Genomic DNA, 20,738 nt, shown 5'->3' with positions numbered 1-20,738 from the left:
TATGTTTGTAAAGACTGTGTGACCTCATAAATGATGCAAACTTTTCAAACAAGCTTTTTGAGAAACTAATTAGTTCAGGGCAAAGTGGGAAAGTGTCAGAGACTGAACCCATCCATCACCAATCTCATCCACCTTCTATTTACTTGAAATTATTTTTAATTAGAATTGTGATTTGCAGAGATAATAAAGAATAAATATTTCAGACAAACTAATTTAAGAGAAGATTAGAATAAGGTGATGAATGAAGGGCTATAAAAGCTCCTCTATAATGTTTTAACCTACCTGTATCTGATCTAAAAGGTTTCTGGCTTGCTGCAGGGCGACTGGTTCTCCTGGCTGGTGTACATCGGGATCACGGGTCACTTCTTGGAGCCATTGTAGCAGCTTCTCTGCCATCTCCCTGTAGTTCTGCCACTGGCGGACCAGACTATCAATAATGCCCCTTCGCTGCTGGGCCCGTCTCACTACACCCTGCCACTGATTACTCAGCAAGGCCAGCTTCACACTGAAGTCATCTCTGTTGGACATGAGTGAGAACAGCATGTAAGCTCCTCAGAGCTGGAGACATTTCTTTTAACAAGATAGGTAAAATTGTTACATAGGATTGTATGTTTACCCGTCATCCATTTGTCCCTGATCCAACATACGATGACCATCACTGATGATGGAGTAAAGAATCTGTTGCCTGCTGAACATCTCTGCCTGGAACAACTGCAAGCACCACAAATTTATATTAATAACAACACTGTACAAACAACGACAGCAATTAGTACACATGTGCTTTTAATGCCTCTCTTACCTCATGGTCTCTCTGCTGCTCCAGCAGACTCTGGTAGTTGCCTGAGATCTCTGCCGCCAGCTTCTGTTCAGTCTGAGACAAGAAGTCCATCCACGCCTCACACTTCTGGAGGAAAGTCTGCTGCTGGAGCAACACTGCCTGCAGTTTGCTGGAGAGACAACATTAACATAAAAGAAGATTAGTACCTTTTTATAAGAAGAGTTTTACAAGTTTTTACCACTAACTTTATTTTTCCATGGCTCATGTGTTACAGATTACTAATTATAATGCATAAATAATAATAATGTATGAGTTATGTAAGCTCATATTTAAGTGAAGGACACATTTGCATATACTTCTGCTTAGTCTTTTTTAGCAACTTCTTTATTAGTCAGTAAGGAACTTGTTAACCTTCTACTTTCTGACAAAATGTCCTGTCAAAAAGACATTTCATAACCCACCACCATTCATACCTGCAGGCTTGGTGGCTTAATAAAAAGTTAAAAACATAGGACCTACACCTGCAGGCAAAACATTAATTTTGTAATATATTCATTATAGTGGATTATGACAAATGTGTCATATTTAATTAATATCTTCAATACAAAATATTAATGCTGTTTTAGTGACAAATTAGAAATACCTACTTAAAGTATGGTAAAGTTATACATTAGAAAAAGAGAAGTAGAAGAAGCTCTAAAGCTTGTAAAAAGACCCTTAAGAATGAAAGTTTAATGAAATCTTTTATAAAGGACAAAAAAAAAATTAATTTATGTGATTTCAAAAATGTAGTTTCTGACTTGCAGTGTGGTGGTCACTGACTGCTCGTTGCTGTTGAAGATTTTAGTTACCTGAACCTCTCAGTGAGGTGAGCGGAGTGAGCAGCCCAGGCTCTGTTGAGACTTTGCAACCGTTTAACATCTCTGTCACTGACTGGCAGTCTGTAAACCAACTCATTAACACGTTCCAGGTCTGGAGACAGACTGCTCAGCTTCAACAGGTGAACCTGGGAACATATTATTACACATTTTTAGTAGGGAAATATGGAAACACAGATGACCAGTGTTTTTGGTTTAAACGTACAGGATGTTCAAACACAGATAATACAACAGTAACCAAGACATCACTGTTTTCTGTACCTTCAATTTTTCCATACGTGTTTGGACCACAGTGAGCTCTGGTGAGCCGACTGGGTCCGACTCATTCAGCACCTCCTCAGCCTCCTCAGCCTTACGGATGAGTGTGTCCAGCTGCTCTTTGAAACCCTCACAGGCCTGAGATCCAGACTACAACAGTCCAACAGACACAGTCAGAATACAGAAGTGATGGCCTACCAATCACATCCCCCTTATTCATACAATAGGGTTGTTTGTGGGAAACAGAGATGTGTATGTCATTCCGCCTATGCCCACCAATCCCTGCTACCCTACCTGCAGTACTTCCTGCTGCCTGTGAAGGGCGTGCTCCAGTGTTGCTAGGCGATGTGTGAATGACAGGTGGTCGGACTGAAGGGCCGCCGAGGAGGAGGCGTCAACTTGGCTCTTCAGTTTATCCCCTAAAGCCTGCAGCTGCTGAAGGGACTGCTGCACTGATGCCTGGTCACCGAGGCACGCCTGCAACAGTAAAGGCATCAGAGAGAGGCAGGTTAGGGACAGAACCACTGAAAGTTCACAGGCAGGACTACCAATGCATAGGTAATAAAAAACATCATGGAGAATAGATTTTGTAAGCCTTTACATATTAAAAAAATGTCTGCATTCAAGAGAAACATATTTATATTTTGGTGTTCATGCAGTAGGGTGAAAGGAGTCAGATTGCCAAAGAATGGTAGATTTTTTTCCAACCCAAAGAGAACCACGTGATCCTTTTGCTGAAGAATAAATGCATTCAGAATAAGTAAAACAGGTGTTTTGTGTAGAGCTTTCTTGTAAAAAGCTTCCCAGAAAGGACAGCCCCATGCACCAACGACAATTACAGTTCTCAACCACTTAGTGTTTAGCAACTGCTTATAAGTGATCCTCAGTCAAAATAACGGTCTGCTTACAGACAGACAGCTTACAGGACAGTGTGTCTCTAGACATCGCCCAGCTTGGCCCTACAAGCCCAGTGTGACACTGGGGGACCCCTGTAGTGTAAATCAGGGGCCTGTCTTTCCCTTTGCAGTCTCCTTTTCAAAAGGCTTTTGTTAGATTGTGCTGTGAATCTACATTCAAGCAGACAAAAGGACAGGGTGCAATTTGGTATTCTGCAGAGGGGATAGAGGCATTGTGAATTCCTATAGTGAGCTGACAAGCTGTTTTGGGGTTTGTTCACAAGACCAAAGGAGATGAAGGTTAAGCAGGACAAAATATATTTTAAGCCACATAAAATGTAGATGTAGTAATAATCTAAATCCAGATCTGGGTCCTCCTACAGAAGATGTTTAATGACTAACTATGACCTATGAACTATACTGCTGACTGGAATTCTTTTTCAAATAATCATATACTGGACTAGTGTGTTATATTGTCCCATCTCCACCCACATTGCAGTCCTTTATCCAGGCGCTGCTCTCCTCCTCTGTGATCTCCCTGTCGGTGGCGCTCTTCAGCAGGCGATCCGCACGTTCCTCCTGTTTCTGAACCACCGTCACACACTGGCTATACAATATCTTGTAGCGTTGCCACAACCCCAACAGGGCTTTACTGCTCCTCAGCTGCTCTGAGATCTGCTCTAGTAGACTGTTCCACCTATAATGGAGGAGGAGAAACACAAGGTTATATACTGTCTTCAGCTCAGAAGATAGTTGATGACAAGGATTACAGCTGCAGTTTGATTTAAAGTAACTCAGAGACGTGTTTTTATCCACACCTGATGTTGACGTCCCTGAGGGCTCTGTTGAGTGTTTCAGCCACTGACGGGTGGCACTCTGTCAGCAGCTGGTGTGTTACTGAGCCAAACTTCCTCAGACTGCTCTCTTGTTTATCCATCTCCTCCTGCAGGTTCTTAAAAACACAACCACTAAAAGTTAATTTTCATATTCAAGCGTTTGTTAAATTTGCACAACATATGCTGTTTATGCTTATTGACAGTTGTCTTTTGATCACTGTGTAGATGTTCCTTTTCACAATGACTTTCAAATACTTTGAATAACTTTATGCACTAACTCTTACAATTATTTTCAGGGTGTGCCACTTTTCCAAAATAAAGAGGGCAGTCTATTTTCTACACTCCTCACCTCCAGACTCTCCACCTGCTGCTGCACTGCCTCTAGAGAACCATTAAGGAGGCACAACCTGGACACAGAGTACCTCCCCTCCATCAGGTAACCATTAATCTCCTCTGAAGCTCGCCGGTAGAGGGTCCACTGCTCCAGCACCGACCGCAGGCTCACCTTCATCTGACTTATCTGATAAGAAGATGGGAGACAAAGCGTGTAAGTTTCTTACACCACAATGGAAAAGTGTAAGCAACAACCTTGAGGGTAAGGGATCCAAGAAGCTCACCATGTGGTCCAAATGAGCCCAGGATTGGTTCAATCCTTTGAGGGTCTCCTTGACAACAGAGCAGGCTGCTCCTTTCTTATCTTGGATAAGAGCATTTCCACGTTCCTCTGCTTTCTCTAGATCCTTCTCTTTTTCCTTCACCAAGTCCTCCAACTCCTGCAACAACAAAATAATTATTTTTACAGACATTATGAAAACTCAAATTGTGCGTGGTACACATAGCTGCGCTTTGTGTTTGCATACCTGACAGTCTTTAAGCGCATTCTGCACCGATGCTACATCCTCTATCCTGTGTCTCTTCTTCAGTTTCTCCTCTTGTAGTGTGAGCCAGGTTTTCAAGGCCTGAACTCCATTTTCATGCTCCAACCAACCTTCCAATAGTCCTTCCAGTAGCTGAATCTAAAATATAAACATAATTCAGAACTTAAGAAAACAGCAAACTGAAAATATAAGATGATAACATTTCAGTTGTAATTTGTTATATTAATTCTACACTGTGACTGAAACATTACCTTTTCAGTGATGAGCCCCTGTAGTATCTGCCATCGTCTGTTCATTGCTCCCAGCTTCTCAGCAAAGTCTGTTTTGTCACTGCGCTTTCCTTCAACATCCTGACTGCTGATCTGCAGCACTGACTGGTTTACAAAGTCCACAGTCAACTGCTTACAGGTCAGATCTATGCGGAAACCCTGTGAAGTAGTAGTAGAAGAGTGGATTAGAGAAAGAGGGGTGGCTAAAGGTTGTTAATTCACTTTCTGACAAATAACATGTCAAGCTCTTTAGCAGCTTCACCAGAAGGGAACAACTATAGAACTCTTTGGGTGTAAACTGTTTTGTACCTTATACTTCTGCAAGAAGTTCTGGACCACCTCTGAGCCTACAGCTCCCAGGATTTTGTCCTGGTCTTCTTCAATGATGTTCTCCATGAGAGAGATCCAGCTCATCAGCTCTGTTATGGCGTGCCGTGATGCCAGCTTCTCCATCTGCAACTAAGTGACGAGAGCAAAGAGGTTACAATGTTATAAAAAGCCATAATACATAAGAAATTACTTAAAACATTATAACTACATTGGGCGACAGCTGATAAGCATTAAAGTGTTACAGACCTGGTGTAGCTTCTCTTGTACTACAGGAATATGAGTCAACAGCTCAGCCCACTGAGTGTCAATCTGGCCCAGCGCTGTCCTGAGACCAGCTGTGTCTACTCTTTTCAATCGCAGAAGCTGGTTGCCTGTGCTTAGCACAGATGAACGCAAAGACGACTTAGCATCCACCTCTTTGGAAAACTCCTATCAGAAGCAAAAAGGACAGTGAGAGAAGTTGGAATCTAACCATCCATTCATTAACATATAGGATATTGATATGTGTGTGGTTAATTTTTGCTGCTCATGTGATAACCAAACTAACCAGGAAGGCGTAGAGGTGGTCTCTGACAGTCTCCAGCTCCTGAGGCACTGTCACTGACTGGGTTGTCCAGAACTCCAGCCGGTCCAGAGCCGACTGCAACCAGTGGCTCAACTCTGCTGACTCACTCTGATACCTGAAATTTATACACAGGACAAAATACAATATGTTGATTTTGTTCTGACAGCTTATGAAAGATTTAGGGTATAGTTTTCACTGTATTCAGCCTCCAGGTATCACAAACAGGCTTGCAGACCAAAGCAATTTGGCTGACTCTCATAGCTACATAATTTATTTGAGATCTGACACTGGCATACAAAACAAACTCAGATCATTGTTAGACCCTGACCTGCTCCAGTGTTTTAGTGTGGAATCGAGGCGGTGCAGCTCCTTGTTGACCTTGGTGGTGGAGGAGAGCCAGTGTTCTCCCAGCTGCGTCAGCTGGTTCTCCAAGTCTGAACAGCCAACAGACAGAAGAAGCTTCTTGCCCTCCTCCAGGACCTGGTACAACTGGGGCTGATGCTCCGTCAGGCTGGCCTTCAAACGCTAGAGGAGAGGACAGATGGATAATTGATGAATTACAGATTCAATATTCTAACAAGGAGGCTTGACTACAGCTTTCAGGGTAAGTCAGATGACATCTTTATACTGCATGAATGCATTTATTTGTGCATTTGTGTGTGTCCAGTCTGTATAAAGTTCCTTGCCTGGTAGAGACTGATCCTTTCAACAAGTCTTTCCTCTGTCTCCTCAACCAGGCCTACAGTGGGGATGCTACACTCCACAGCCTCCAGCTGTCTACACAGAGCCTGGTAGTCTTCCACAAGCCTGCTCCAAGACTGTCAAAAAGAGAAGAAAGAAGAGAGGCGGTGAAGTTAATGTATTCTACATGTTGTTTCATTCAACTGAACTGTACTGTTATTATTTGCTTTCTTTTCTATTAATCACTCATTCCTACCTCCAGTATGCCCTCCAGCTCCACCCCCCTCCTGTGGGCCTGTTTGAGCACACTGTGGGCTAAGGCCATGGTCTCCTCCAGGGTTTGGCTTTCCCTCTGCGCCACCAGACCAGACACTTTACTGTAGAACGTCTGTGTGAGGATCATATGGCATTCCAGACCCTGGAAAAACTCCTGTATTAACACGGAAGACAATGTTAGAGAAGATAAATCTCTAAATGAACAACATTTATTGCATTTCAGAGCAATCCCACCCACTCTCACCACCCTCCTTACTTTGTGTTTGTCCAGTAACATCTGGACCTCTATGACAGAAGCCACTGTCATCTTCTGATCGGCAGCCATCTTGTCCTCGGCGGTGTCCACTAGGTCTGTGAGGTCATGAAGTGCAGCTTCATACTGAGCCTTAAGAGACAAGCCGTGGTTCAAGCTGCTACGCCTGGAGCCCACCATCAGCACCAGCTCCTCGTATGCATCCTACACAAAGTCATTAAGTATTATGGTGCTGGGAGGCAAAGTGGAAGAGAAAAATAAATGACCTCCTCTGAGAACTTGATGTTACCTGTAGTTTGAGAAGTTCCTGGTTGGCGATTTGGTCAGACTGGAGTGCTTCTGCTCTGGTCTTCAGCTCAGTCAGTCGCTGCTCAAACTCTCTCAGACTCTCCTCCACCTCTGATAATGTCTACAGAAGATGCAACATATTTAAAGAATATGCCAGGAGCTATTTCCCATTCACTGAACCTGTGGGATTTATATAATTTGTATATTTTGTGTATCTGTCCTTGGTTGGTATCATACCTCTATCTGTTTGGATGCAGGTCTGTCCACAGTTCCAGCCATCTTCTGCAGCAACTGGTGTTTACTTTCACTCAGAGCTGTGAACAGCATCCTCAGTTCATTCTGGCAAGGACAACAGAAACAATGTTCACACTAAGTTAGGCAAAAAAAAAAATGATGCTCCAAGTTTGATCAAAATCAGACTGGTGGGTCCCCAGTCACAGCCATTGTACCTGGAAGGTTGAGTGTTCCTGCAGCCTGTCCCTCATGGCGTCACAATGCTGTTCCAGGGTGGAGTCCAGCAGCCCCATCCTCTCCTGCAGGCCATCCAGTGTTTCCTCCATCAGGCCTTGCTCATCTCCCCCACACAGCCGGCCCGCTCCTCCACCCAGAAGGTCTCTGGACTGGTTTACCTCCCTGGTCATCGCCTTCAGCTGTTTATTCAGATCCTGAAGAGAAGAGCTGAGGTCAGTAACAAAGCTAGTATATTGCATCCAGAAGAGTTTTAATTGTGTTGTCATGTGTTCAAACTCCAGTTACCAGTGTTACTACATACAAGTGTCTTTAGTACCTCCAGATTTTTAAGTTGTGTCTCTGTATCTTCAGACAGCAGCACAGGACCAGAGAGCAGCTGATTCTCAGCAGCATCCAACCAGGAAGAAGCTGATGAAACTGCAGCATACAGGTCCTGCTGGACTGTTGTCCCTCCTAAAGACCCTACCAGTTTATGGTCACCACTCGCTGCCTGTGGGGAAGAACAACGAATATTTGCTCAGTACATTGAAAGCTGTTTTGTTCTTTACCAAGGACACAGAAAATCCTGGGAATAATGAGAGTTTAAAATGAGGTAGAAAATCTGTCCTTCACCTCTTGGGCAAGTCTTTCCAAAGTCTGGCTGCAGGCCTCAAACAAAGCCCCGGGAGAGCGAGAGCCCTGGTTGGCAGACTCGCCTCTAAACACCATACTAGGACTGGACAGACGGGATCGGTGGAGGATCTGCACACAAGTGAAAAATGAGAACATATGAAGGTCTGACCGGCAGCAAACATAACAATGAAGGTGTGAAATTACATGAGAGGAAGAAGAAGAACTAACAAAACATCAGCCTTAAGTTGGAGTCAAAACACTGCAATTAAACACTAAACAACATCCATTAAAAAAGACAAAAATCCACAATGTATGGCATGTGTACCGGGCTAAGCTGGTCCTGCTCCAGGGAGCTGAGGGAGAGCTGAAGCTTCGTGCTCTGATCTTTATTCAGGTTTTCCCAGCGCTGTCTTAGCTGGTCCAAAGGAGACACAGTCTCACTCTCCAGCAACACTCCTCCTGGGATGGACACCTCACTGTGGGAGAGAGAGTGTTGTGTTGTCAATAGAGACTGATATCTGATCCCTGGAGTGTTGTTTTATCAGCAAGTTCCAATATGATTAAAGGTTTACCCAACTTTTTTAAATAAACATGTAAAAATAAATAGACAGAAGCTACTTAACGAATAAGAATAAATAAATAAGTGTGAGAAGAATAGAGACAGGAGAAAAAGTACCTGTCTCCATTGGGTGTGGTCTGTTGGCTGAGTAACTCTTCTCCAACATTGGCTACTGACTGGAGCAGCCTCCTCTGTTCAGCTACTTGCTCCTGCAGCTCCTAGGAAGTCAGCATGCAGCATTTAGGCCATTATATAAAGGAGTTATATAAGATTTATTTGAAACAAGTATCCACTTCCTATCTGAAATTGTTCCAGACAATCTTAAGAGTGGTCGGCCCTGTTAAATATAGAAACTATGCAAACGGTTTAGCCTCCTCTTACCCTCTGCCGAAGAAGGTTGTTGTGATGCTGCTGTGTGCGTGTCGATCTGGCCTGGGAAAGCCATTCCTGGACATTAGGACTCTGAGACAGAGACGAGTCTGGCTCACTGTCCTCCTGCTCTTGCAATGAACCCTGGGAGATGCCAAAGAATTTATTAGGAGAAAAAGTGAGTTTGTGCAGATGTACATAAACTTAAGTGACATTGTCTTCATGATATTCATTTCAGTTACGTGAAGTCCAGCTGTCAACTGTGTGTGAATAAATCTGTATTTTTAAGTATTAAAACACGATATATGTGTATATATACACACTAATCACATTGAGAGTGATGCCAGCATTTCAAATATTTCAGACAAATAACCTGTTGTAGTTCCTATGTACTGTAGAGTGATTTATGAATGAATGAATGAATGTCTCTATTTACTATAAAAGCACATTGAGGGGAGGCCAGCAAGGGACTTTTCCTTTAAAGGAAGGATAATTTTCAGCTGCAAGTGAGAAATTTAAGAGGGAATTGAGTTGATTTTCCCAAAAGGGAGAAAACCACAAAGCAAAAAAGACCAAACTGTTGTGTCATCAGAAACACACCTGATGCAGTACATTTAGTGTTAACATGTGATGAGGTAGCATCCTTTTGTCTGTTGTTTGAGGCCCATTGTGAGACACACAGGCCCTTGTTGTTCCATCGTGGAAAACAGTGGACTTTTATGGAGGAGCATGACACAACCTTTAGTATTCGCACAATACTACCATTGATACAGTTACACAGTGTCACATAATGCAGTGCATCACAACAAAACATACACAGAGGCAGGGAGGAAGGAAAAGCTGGAAAATGGACAAATATGTGGGAATGTGTAGGGGAAGGGAACTGAAGGCAATAAGTGAGGACAATAAAATGGATGGTGGGGAACCAAAACACATGACCCCTGATCACACCTGTATGTCAACTTGTTTGTCCTGAAGCATCTGCTGCAGCTCCATCAGGCTGTCTTTGAGGGAGCGCAGTTTGAAGGTGAGTTGCTCCGCTTCTCCCTTGGTCTCGGCCCGGCCCTCCAACAGCAAGCTCTCGCTGTGGACGGACAGCTCCGACAGATACGACACTTTCTGCTCGATCTCAAACAGCATGTTCTGGAAAGGCAAAGAGTTAAATGAACAAACTGCAACCTAAAATCTTAAGCAACCATCTCATCATAGTCCTGAATGTTTGCAGTAATCTCAGAGCGTCATTCGTGGATCGATTAAACCAAAGTTACCTATTATATCACTTTTCATTTCACTGGTATTCCTCTATATTTCAGGATGCCTGACAAAGTGTATTATCTCTGAACCATGATGTGTAATCACAACATGTATATATATATATATATTTCTTAACATTTAAGAGCTTTACTTTGATATTTAAATTAAGTTTTTTTCCTATTTCCTATCATTTTTATTAATGTCACTACTCCTCATATTCATCCTGCCAGCCTATGTGGGGGTCCTGAGCCATAGGTTGGGAACCATTGTTGTAAGTGACTGACAGGTGGAACTCCACTAAACATAATGAAAGGAACTTTTAGGTCTTTGTAGTATGAACAGCATACATTCAGAATCCTTCAGCTCATTGTTTATGCATCTCCTTTTCTCATTCTTCTTTTATTTTTTTAAAGAACTCAAAATCCTTTTGAACATATCCCACTCACTTTCCTCTTGCATTTCTGAACAAGAGAAACAACAGAAAAAGAGACCCTCCCTTTCCGTGTCCAGACTGTGTGTGAAAAGTGGCACAATTGTATGGAGGTGGAAAAGACGGGGATTAAGGTTGAATCCCCTTCTTTCACACAAGGGTACAAGGGCTCTTGGCAGGAATGAGGACGTAACTCTCCACAGAGAATTTCTCCCAACAATTGGTGTGCCGCCATTGAACTCTTTTCCATCTATCCAGTGCTGCCACCGTGTCATTCATTGTGAAGGTTGAGAACCTCTGTTTATCCAGCTTACAGCGTGTTGATGTTCTCGTGTTCAAATAAAGGGATTGTGATTGTTCAGTGAACAGTTTACAATAACTAACAAAGTTAAATTAGCCAAACAAAACTGAAATGCAACTGAAACTGAAAATAACAACAAAAAAGTGTAGAAACCCATTTATCTGATACGACATTTAAAAAACCTTTTATATTGTTCCCCTTCTTTTCATTCCTTGATTTTCTCCACTTCAATTTCTTCCCTTTCTCTCGACACTATTTCTCACTTCATCTCTCTAACCTCATATTATTTCTCACCATTGGATCTACACTCTAATAATCTACACTTCCAGACAGTTTTTACCCCCTGGAGATGAGGAATCCACATGGGCCGAACCTTCAGACCTGAGCTCCACAGGAGCCATATGTGAGCTGTAATCAGCTTACTGTCTCTCGACTGCTTTTGCTACATTTCCTTTTGCCTGAACAACAGAACTAACATTATTACTGATGAGGAGCCAGTTATGGTGCAATCGCAGGATGAATGTAGATATTTATTCATATCAGTTTTGGTATTAAAGAGTTCAAGTTAAAAGCTTTCACAAAAAAGCTGCCAAAACACCACTTGTTAGACCATAACTAATTCATTTAATACTTCAGTTTAATATGAGTCAAAGTACACGCATAAAAGCCAACAGAACTAAATATAAGTGTCAGAAAGTTAGAAAAGAGATAAACTAACTTATCTCTCTTTACTCAGACATTTATTTGGAATAACTGGAATATAATTTCCTACTTCAAAGACCTGACTAAAATCTTTACAAGGAAATGTGACTGTGGATCAGTAACCACTGCTAATCATTTAGCAATGGGTGCTAATTACCCAGAAGATAAAGGTGATGTTACCATAGAAACAGGATGAGTGGGGTAACAACACTTGGCTCGTGGAAGAATGTTTGAGGGCTCGTGAGGAGAGTAATCAGAAAGAGATACAGGGTCAGACCTTAATCCTAATCCCAATGTCTTAATCCTACAAAAGTGCCCATTTATTGGACAATAGAAGCCTCCGATTCTGTTCTGGTCTGAAACAGTCCCATATTCAGTTTTTTTTAGGGTGAATTGCAGTTTATACGTGACTAAAATAGCAACGGTAATATTATACCTAGGGAATAAATCCAAGCATAGGCCCTATTTCTGGAACAGTGAAGCAGCCAGATACTTTAGCCTTTGATAGCTCCCTCTTAATAAAACAGTAGCATACACACTTTCCTACAACGCCTAAGGCTGGTGTAGGAATTCAAAAGTTCAGTTCATGTATCAGTTGAGGACAACTTTAAAAATCTGCACGTCAGGAGAGCAACAAAATGCACACCGTCCACCAATATTCTTCATCAATCTTAATTAACCAAGCTCAAGATCTTTCAGCACCTGTGCAGCCTTTGACGATTGCAGAAATGTCTCACCTGACAGTCGATGAGCTGCTCCTCCATGTCCAGGTCTTCGTTTAGAGGCTGAAGGGCAGAGCTCAGAGTGGCACGAGTGCTGAGCAACCAGTGGTCGAGCTCCTCGGCCTCACTGTGGTAACGCTGCAGTGCCTGTTCCTGTCGCTGCTCTTCCAGCTGTTCACTTAGTTTCTCCTGCAGTGGTCAAAGTGACATACATGTCAGATTCGGTGTGAAAAGTTTAGTTGAAATAAGAATAAAAGTATGCGAGTTTAGGAGATGTATATCATCTTTGAGCGCCCACCTCCAGCAACTGCCTTTTCCCAGAAGCCTTCATTCGAATGGTGGCCATCCTCTCTCCCAGCACGGTGAGAGTAGACTGGAGAGCCAGTTGGTCACCGGGCTCCCCATCGCTGTCGCTGTCTGCCAGCTCCTCGGAGAAACACGTCTGTAACTCACCGATCTCGTCCTGCAGCATCAGGATCTCGTCCATCAGAGCCTAAGGCGGACAGACATCGGAATAGTGTGAGAGGAAGAAGAGACTGACAAGAAGATGGCGAGTAAAAGAGGGTCTGTCCAAATTGCCTGGCAGAGTCTTTACAAAAAGAAACTGTATCAGCTGTGGCTGTGAAGTTGGCATAGCAACGGAGAGCAGGGCCACCCTGTCTGTGCAACCAGTGCATGGGTTGGTTCAATATTAAACCCCTCAATCATTCTCTGTTTGTGTTTTTTCAGATTTATCTTTCCCCCCAAAAGACGTCTTCTACTTTGAGTGTTATTATGTGTACTGCACTCCACGCCTCCTCTCTCTTTCCCCATCACAAACACAAGTTCCCCCAATATCTCAAGACCTCTCTGTCCCCCTCTCTCTCTCACCTGGTGTGCAGCCATCTGGCTCTCGGGGCTCTTATTAGGCTCCAGGCCCTCGTTGAGCGCTCCCTCGATGGACTCCATCTTGGTAGAAATGGACTGGAGGGACTCCTGGTAATGCTGCTGCCTTTCCAGAGCCTCATAAAGACTTTTCTGCTTCTCGCTGATCTTTGGTGGGAGAGAAGAGGTGGAGAGAATAAGAAAGAAATGTAAAAAAAAAAATGTATGATGGCGAAATCAAGATGGCACTTGGTAGCAGAGGTATATTTTCACTTTCAGTCCCAATTTAGTGTAGTCTTACTAAAGATACACTGCTCCCTGATTTTATGATAACTTTCTGATAATGTCCCAAATCCTAAACCTTTATCCATGTTCAGCTGTGAATTGTGTTGAACAGTAAGTAATTAAAATCTATCTCTTTAACTGTTTTTCTCCACATAACTGTTTTTTTTTATATGTGAATTAATAGGTCATTGTAGCTGATGGTGTGACGTACCACATTCTTGAGTGTTTCCCAGGATCTCTGCAGGTCATCCAGGTTAGCAGCACTGGTCTCCATAGACGGGTCGTACAGCTCTTGTAGCGGTGCTCGGCTTAGTGCACCTCGACCCTGTGGCACAACAACACAGTGAGTGTAGGTTTCAATAGTGTGTGAGAGCGATGTACAATAGAGGGTGTGCTGATATGTCCTTATGTCCTCAAACATACAGTCAACAATGAATATGAATGGCCACATTTGGTGGAAATATGCCGACATCTGCTATACATACACTCTGAACATGTGTGCTACTTAGTAATGCATTATGCACACATTTCCCTCGGAGTTTAAGCTCAAATGGCAACTATACTAAGTACGCCATGGGTTAATGGGTATGGTAGCTCTCGGTTATGGTAAATCAGGCCATCCACAAGCTCTCATATTACCACAGAAAGGGTATGGGCCAAAGTTAGGAGTAGTAAGCACTGTCTATAACCTGTGAGTTAAATCTGTTCTGTTCTTTGTAGGTTGTTTTCACTTCAGCAGCATCTGGCTGAGGTCCCATTAGATTAGTTTAAACTCTCTCCCATGATGCTTTCCTTCGATCACTTTCCAACTGCATTTGACCTTATTGATTCTAGTCCTCTTTCAACAGCTTAGACTCACTGACACATCACGAGACAGGAAAACACACATTTCACAATAATAGCTAAAAAAACAACAACTACGACCTTTGCTGTTTCTCAAAGCAGAACAAAGAGTCGAGTCATAAGTTACACACAACTTTATGCTAACTTAGCTTAAATGACACCTTCTCATTCTTATCTCAGCAAAAAAAGCAAGTGGCAAACTTAAATCTGCAAACATAATGTTGATAAATAAACAGGGAAAGCAGGGACAGCACAGCGACTCTCCAGCTGTTTCAAACATCCATTGTGTTGACAGTGGCGATGACAGGGGGGAGGTCACTGTTTGGTTTTGGGAATCAGGTGAAGCAGATGGGATGGGATGGGGTGCAGAGTTAGCATGTCCATCTTAAGAAGTCATATATTCACATATCTTATAGTAAGTGAAACAAACTAAAAACTGACAACAGGGTCTCATAATTCCAATACAAAAACTTCAATGGTTGTATTAATTCACTGGGCAAAATAACTGGAAATCAGTCAAATAATCTTATCCCAGTGGTAAATAGTTTCCAGTCGTTTTAAACAGAAGATGTTAAGACTAAATATTTGCTTGGTGACTCATTAAGATGGACATGTTTTGCTGCACAGGTTAAGGTGGTGTTTTCCTGTGATGTTAGACTGAGAATTTGAGGTGTTGTATGGAAGCTGGGCAGATAATGCTGGAGGGCTTTGGAGGTAACCAGGGTGGGGTTTGCAGTACCTGGTTAAGAGGAGCGTCAGCGTTAGCCCCTGGGGAGGGGGAGCGGCAGGCAGGGGGAGAGGAGACCTCGCTGTTGGTACCCTCCTCCCCTGACTCCTCCGTCACAGGGGAGAGGAGTGTGTGGCAGCGGCCGGCTGTCATCTGACCACACATACACACCGCACATCAAACGCGCACATCAAAAGAAGCAGGTGGAGGAAAAAGGAGGGAGGGAGGGAGGGGAGGGCAAAACAGAAAATGCCCAGATCAAAAGGAGTGAGGAGACGAAGAGCGAGGAAAATTAGGAGAGAGAAGAAGAGAGAGCATATAAATTAATGGGGGAGTGCAGGTTAGGCAGGTTGCAGTGAGCACATTGCTGATTAATTAGACAGCAAGTAATCAAATAACACTGAGAGGAGAGCAGTTTGATCAAATTACTGCTATTGACATCAAACACCGCAACACTTTTGCCGTAGCACAGCATTAAAGAGACATAATTCACTGTAGCGTTGCTCTGTGGTAGCAAGTGGACAAACACTGGATTCCACTAAGAATGAATGAGCAACTAGGATTTTCTTTCACAGGATACATCAGGGGAAAGGAATGACTATACCAGGAAGTAGAAAATCACATCATGAAGTTAAACACACACTGAAACTGCTCACCACACAGACGCACTCATACATACTGTAGACTTACGGTTTAAGAACCGCAGTCATTTCCTTTACATCACAGACACACTTCTATTGTAAGTAGCATCCAGACATTATCCTTATCCCAGACATAAGTTTTAATGTTTTCTTACATATTTAAGCTGTTTTACCTCTTTAAGTCCTCGAAAAGAACCACTCATACTGTCTGATACATACGCACAATTAGAAAATACATTAAAGGTATGTTTACAGTAAAAAAACACTATATTAACAGTAAGAAAAGATCAAGATCAAGGCCAGATTAAACAAAACATAGCTGAAGCATGGCACAGCTAACCGATACTGGACTAGTTAATACTGCAGCAGCAGTAGCAGCAGCTGTCCTAGAAGTAGCACAGTTGTCTGTGTGCCTGCATGCTTCAGTAGAGAGGCAGAATTGAAATGTGAGCCAAACCCTACTGGGCTGCTTTCTGGCAGTTAATGCAGAACTTGGCCGACCGACTCAGGACGTTGTTATATTCAGAGGACTTTTTCCCGGGCTTCATGATGCAATGCAACGCAACGAAGAGCATCAGCACACCGGCATGTGTGGGAAATTAAGTTTTTACATAGTAAGATTGGTTAGAGCCTGAGCAGTAAGACTGTGGTAACAATGAAACAGTACTAAATGTGTTACACAACAAGTAATCAAGGCTATCAGCTCTCCTAACTACCTGCCATACATTCATAATTATCATGCTCTGCTCACACACAAACACACACTCATGCAGTAATATCCTGTTTCCTGGCCTGCTGAGACCAAACACACCAGAAACAGCAGATACAGTGCAAGGAAGCGAAGAAATCTGAATCAGAAAAGGAAGACGCAGAGGAAAAGAAGGTAATGAGGCGGTTTCTTATGCACAAACACATAAGAAAAATGAATGACCAAGCTGAGGATGACATACTGTAGCAGGCAGACAGATTCAGGCTAATAAGAGCCGAAGTGAAGTGACACAGCACAGTATCAGCGCAGTGGTACACAGCCAGAATAGTAACACTTGAGGTGGAGGGAAGATGGGGGGAAAAAAGCTTGGGTTATTTCTGTCCAACACAAAAATTGGACACATAAAAGAAATAGAAGCAGCGGAACAGGATAATAATAGAGAAGAGAAAAAGCCTATTCTGAACCTATAGTTCTTATATATTACCTGTCATGGACCACTGTAACCTAATTTAGGATTAAATGTCATCCCAGGGGCCAACATTGTGGAAAAATGTTATATTGTTTGTTAACTTGGAGGTGAATCGCACAGGTATAACTTTGCACACTGTTGTTGAGGAAAATAAGAAAAGGGTTAAACCTGTAATCATAACTGCGACATCCTCTAATTTTGGATAACTTTAAACTACTAACATGATTGTGTAACTGTTAACAACTCTTTAGAAACCCCAAAAGGACCCCTGGGGTTTTCCACTTTGAGAACCAGTGGTCTGAACAGACAGGGAGAAGGGATAGAGGCGACACATGCAAACACACACACACACACAAAACTTGTGCCAGACAGGCAAATAGCCATCCAGTGTATACATGTGTGACTTTTATGGGTGATTGTGTATGTGTAGGCTTTGCCACTCACCATGACGACAGAGGGGTGTGCTGGAAGCTGCTTTGCAGCGGCGGCGGTGGCGGCTGCCACAGCACTGGGCAGCTCCTCATCACTCAGCTCGTCCATGCCGTCTGAAAGGCCCTCCACCTCGCTGACCGTCAGCAGCATGGTGGCGTGTTTGGCCTTCACTGTCAGCATCTTACACTTGGAGTGGAGCGAGGCGATCTGCTCCTGGTAGCCACGGATCTTCTGGGCCAGCTCCTGTCAAAACATCCCCCAGCAAACAGAAAGCACCACCACCCCCAGGGTCAGGAGAGTGTGGTTCAGTCCACAATGGAAGATCAATAGTTCCTGGTTAAATAAGATCCTGAAAAAAGGGGGTGGTTGAGTTGGTTCAGCGTTGAATGTGGTGCCGGTGTGACAGGAGTAAGTGGAGTGGAAGCATTCTCTTCTCCCCCGGTCTCTTGCTTTTGGCTGCACTGTGTATAAAGCGTAGAAAGAGAATAGCACTGCCTCACTCTCTCCCTCTTTTTTTCTCTCTCTCTTTCTCTTCTGTATCTCTGAGCCAATCAGAGCAGCACAGAGGCGGGTGACTCAGAGCAGTGGTGAAGCCAACAGACAGGATGTTTGGTTGAGAGAGACCCTCGCAGAAATAGTTCAAAATCCCTCAGACACTCCCTCTTGTACACATACACAAATGGCAAGGAAAAACAGGAAGTGATCTCACTGCCTGTAACCCCCCCTTCCTCCTGTCTTGCCGCTGCCCTCCTCCAACAATCCTCGAGGCAGATTCCTCTCAACAAAAGAGAAGCCGTAAGGAGAGAAGGAGTGTTTAAGGAGCAAAGAATGACATAGATGGTGTCAAATTACAGCCATGGTATGAGCCGGCAGGCCGGGTCCAGCTCCTCCTTCCCTCCCCCCTCCTCCTTCTACTCCCTCTGTCTCGCAGATGGTCAATGCACTGATAATCAGGTCATGTGACTAACTGGGCCAGTGGAGTTGCAGCTCTCTGCTCAGAGAGATCAAACTCAGATATAAACACAGTGCCATGCCAAGTCACTCCGCAGCACCGGAGGGATCGCAGTAAGAAGCAAAATATCTACAAGCACCTGGGTTCATATATTCCCTGTCAGGTAATGTAGTAGAGTAGATCAAATCAAGTTAAAATGTAATAAAATAAATCAGCTGCCTCTGAGGAGATCTGCTCTCTTTCTCTGCAGGTCTTTGCCTCTCAGTCTGCCACCCCCCTCCTTCTCAAACTCTTTCTCCACATGGGAGATCAAACACACTTACTCAGCAAAGTAAAACTGCAACCAAGAGTACAGGGCTTATATACCGCAGGTGAAAACCATCCAGCCTTCCACTCTGCATCAAACAGGACTCTATTTAGATTATATTTACATGTAGCATCAGATAAAGGAGGAATGTGAATGAGTTGGACGTGTAGGTGAATAACACAATATTCTACCTGCTTTATGTGGTGGCACTGCTCTGATAACATTATGTAAAAAAGGGGGATTAAATAAGCATTATTTATTTTAAGGGTTTCTGATAGTTTAACAGAAACATCAATTAATTGTCTGTTATTTGCATTTTGAATTAAGACATTGTCACAGTCTAATTCAGTCATAAGGGTTGCCTCTACAACACAACACAACTACTGTGAGATAAACAGTACATTTCCTGCTGAATCAACTTCTCTTTTTATGCTGTTTGAAACTGTTACAGACTACAGGAAATACATAATGACTCAAACTCCCCACGTCTACCTTGCTCTTGGCTCTTTGATGCTGAAGGAGTTGGCCTCATTGGAAAAGCCATTTTTAGACATCGGCATATTAATTTCTTTAAATGTCAAATGAAGTGTCCTTTGAGGCGAGTACCACCTTCTGTGGTCTGTTTTGTCGTGCCGCTGTTCATTCAGTGAATAAAAACTATTTGAACTATTTTTATTTAAGACTACCGTAATCTAAAAGTGCACTGTACAACCAATATATGGTCAAAATAATTAAGTTTTTCATGGTTTAGGCTCGGCCCCTTAGCTTCACTTTGCTTCAACTTTGTGGCAACAGTTTAGGGAAAACCCTTTCCTGTTTCAAAATACAAACTAGGTCAATAAAGACATTTTGTTGTGGACTGGCAGGCACGAAGCCCTGACTTCAAACCTATCCAACAACGACAGGATGAACTGAAATGCTAACTGTGAGCCAGACCTTATTGCCCAACATCAGTGCCATAATTCACTAATACTATTAATGGCTGAATTAGAGAAAATCCCTGCAACCAGGTTTCAAAATCTTATTTAAAAAGCATTCTCACAAGAGTGACGGCTGCAAATGAATTCCCATAGTTTGGAATGATAGGTTAAAAAAATCATCTATCGGTATAATGCTCGAGTGTCAACATGCTTACATTTTATTAAATAAAGTCTATGTCTTGTTTTACCTCATGGTGGTGTATTTGAGCCTGAAGTTCCTGTATGTTATTGGTGGAAACAGGCCGGTCCTGAATGATGCGGTGAGCCTCTTCTATTAATCTCTGGAGGTTCCTCACCTCCTGTTCATACTGCTCATACTGCACCACAGCCTCCTGGAAGAGAGGAAACATAACAAGGCAAGGCTGAAGCTGCATCTTTTGTAAAACAATCATAAAATGTGATATATATTATTGATCTCTGAAGGGAAATTATCACGCCTTCCCCTCCAGGGAGTTATTTCTTCCACTATGTCACAAAGCTAACCATGATATTGATTGTTATATGCACATTCTTTGTCTCTGTTTGTGTGTTATATGTTGTGTGAATATTCTAGGGTGCATTTATTTGAAGTTTAAACATACAGTACTTTTAAATATATAAAAAGGTATCTATAACACATCTTCTGCTCATTGTGGGCCTCTGAAGTGTGAAGCTACATTTCCATTATTATCTTAAACACCTTGTGTTTAAGATATGAATATGTATTAGGGCTGCCCCTGAAGAGGATGATTTGAATCATCAGTCGACTCGCACTTTGTCCGTCAGATCTCTGCACTTCAGTTTTTTAACTGTCATTGTCCAACATGGCAGGCTTTAAACTTTACAAACTGATTCTCAAAATGGCAACAATCCACAAAACTAGTTGTGGAAGCGGAGTAGAGTGATAGTTAATGGATGGCAGTGGTGCACTGGGATTTTATAAC

At 42.9% G+C, this 20,738-nt stretch overlaps 1 protein-coding gene across 1 annotated transcript in view; it reads right to left on the bottom strand.

The window, feature by feature from the left end:
• LOC118340856 (nesprin-1-like) overlaps positions 1 to 20,738 on the bottom strand; it is a gene marked incomplete in the record, with an annotated part of 73,189 nt that overhangs the window by 16,284 nt on the left and 36,167 nt on the right. Inside the window, 35 exon segments of the mRNA XM_035679008.1 lie at positions 283 to 517; positions 617 to 711; positions 800 to 947; positions 1,630 to 1,784; positions 1,918 to 2,064; positions 2,209 to 2,391; positions 3,303 to 3,507; positions 3,629 to 3,762; positions 3,996 to 4,166; positions 4,264 to 4,419; positions 4,507 to 4,662; positions 4,776 to 4,952; positions 5,103 to 5,252; positions 5,370 to 5,552; positions 5,671 to 5,803; positions 6,017 to 6,213; positions 6,375 to 6,506; positions 6,626 to 6,799; positions 6,902 to 7,102; positions 7,188 to 7,307; positions 7,424 to 7,525; positions 7,636 to 7,851; positions 7,974 to 8,147; positions 8,270 to 8,398; positions 8,595 to 8,745; positions 8,946 to 9,046; positions 9,210 to 9,341; positions 10,149 to 10,340; positions 12,622 to 12,795; positions 12,905 to 13,099; positions 13,477 to 13,638; positions 13,967 to 14,080; positions 15,338 to 15,478; positions 17,589 to 17,819; positions 20,004 to 20,147. Of these exon segments, the coding sequence (XP_035534901.1) occupies positions 283 to 517; positions 617 to 711; positions 800 to 947; positions 1,630 to 1,784; positions 1,918 to 2,064; positions 2,209 to 2,391; positions 3,303 to 3,507; positions 3,629 to 3,762; positions 3,996 to 4,166; positions 4,264 to 4,419; positions 4,507 to 4,662; positions 4,776 to 4,952; positions 5,103 to 5,252; positions 5,370 to 5,552; positions 5,671 to 5,803; positions 6,017 to 6,213; positions 6,375 to 6,506; positions 6,626 to 6,799; positions 6,902 to 7,102; positions 7,188 to 7,307; positions 7,424 to 7,525; positions 7,636 to 7,851; positions 7,974 to 8,147; positions 8,270 to 8,398; positions 8,595 to 8,745; positions 8,946 to 9,046; positions 9,210 to 9,341; positions 10,149 to 10,340; positions 12,622 to 12,795; positions 12,905 to 13,099; positions 13,477 to 13,638; positions 13,967 to 14,080; positions 15,338 to 15,478; positions 17,589 to 17,819; positions 20,004 to 20,147 (5,610 nt within the window).

This window comes from Morone saxatilis, unplaced genomic scaffold (genome assembly GCF_004916995.1).
Source record: "Morone saxatilis isolate NCDOM2014 unplaced genomic scaffold, NCSU_SB_2.0 Contig7, whole genome shotgun sequence".
Taxonomy (NCBI): domain Eukaryota; kingdom Metazoa; phylum Chordata; class Actinopteri; family Moronidae; genus Morone; species Morone saxatilis.
Note: the sequence above shows the minus strand (reverse complement) of the source record. Positions and strands in the feature narration are given on the sequence as shown.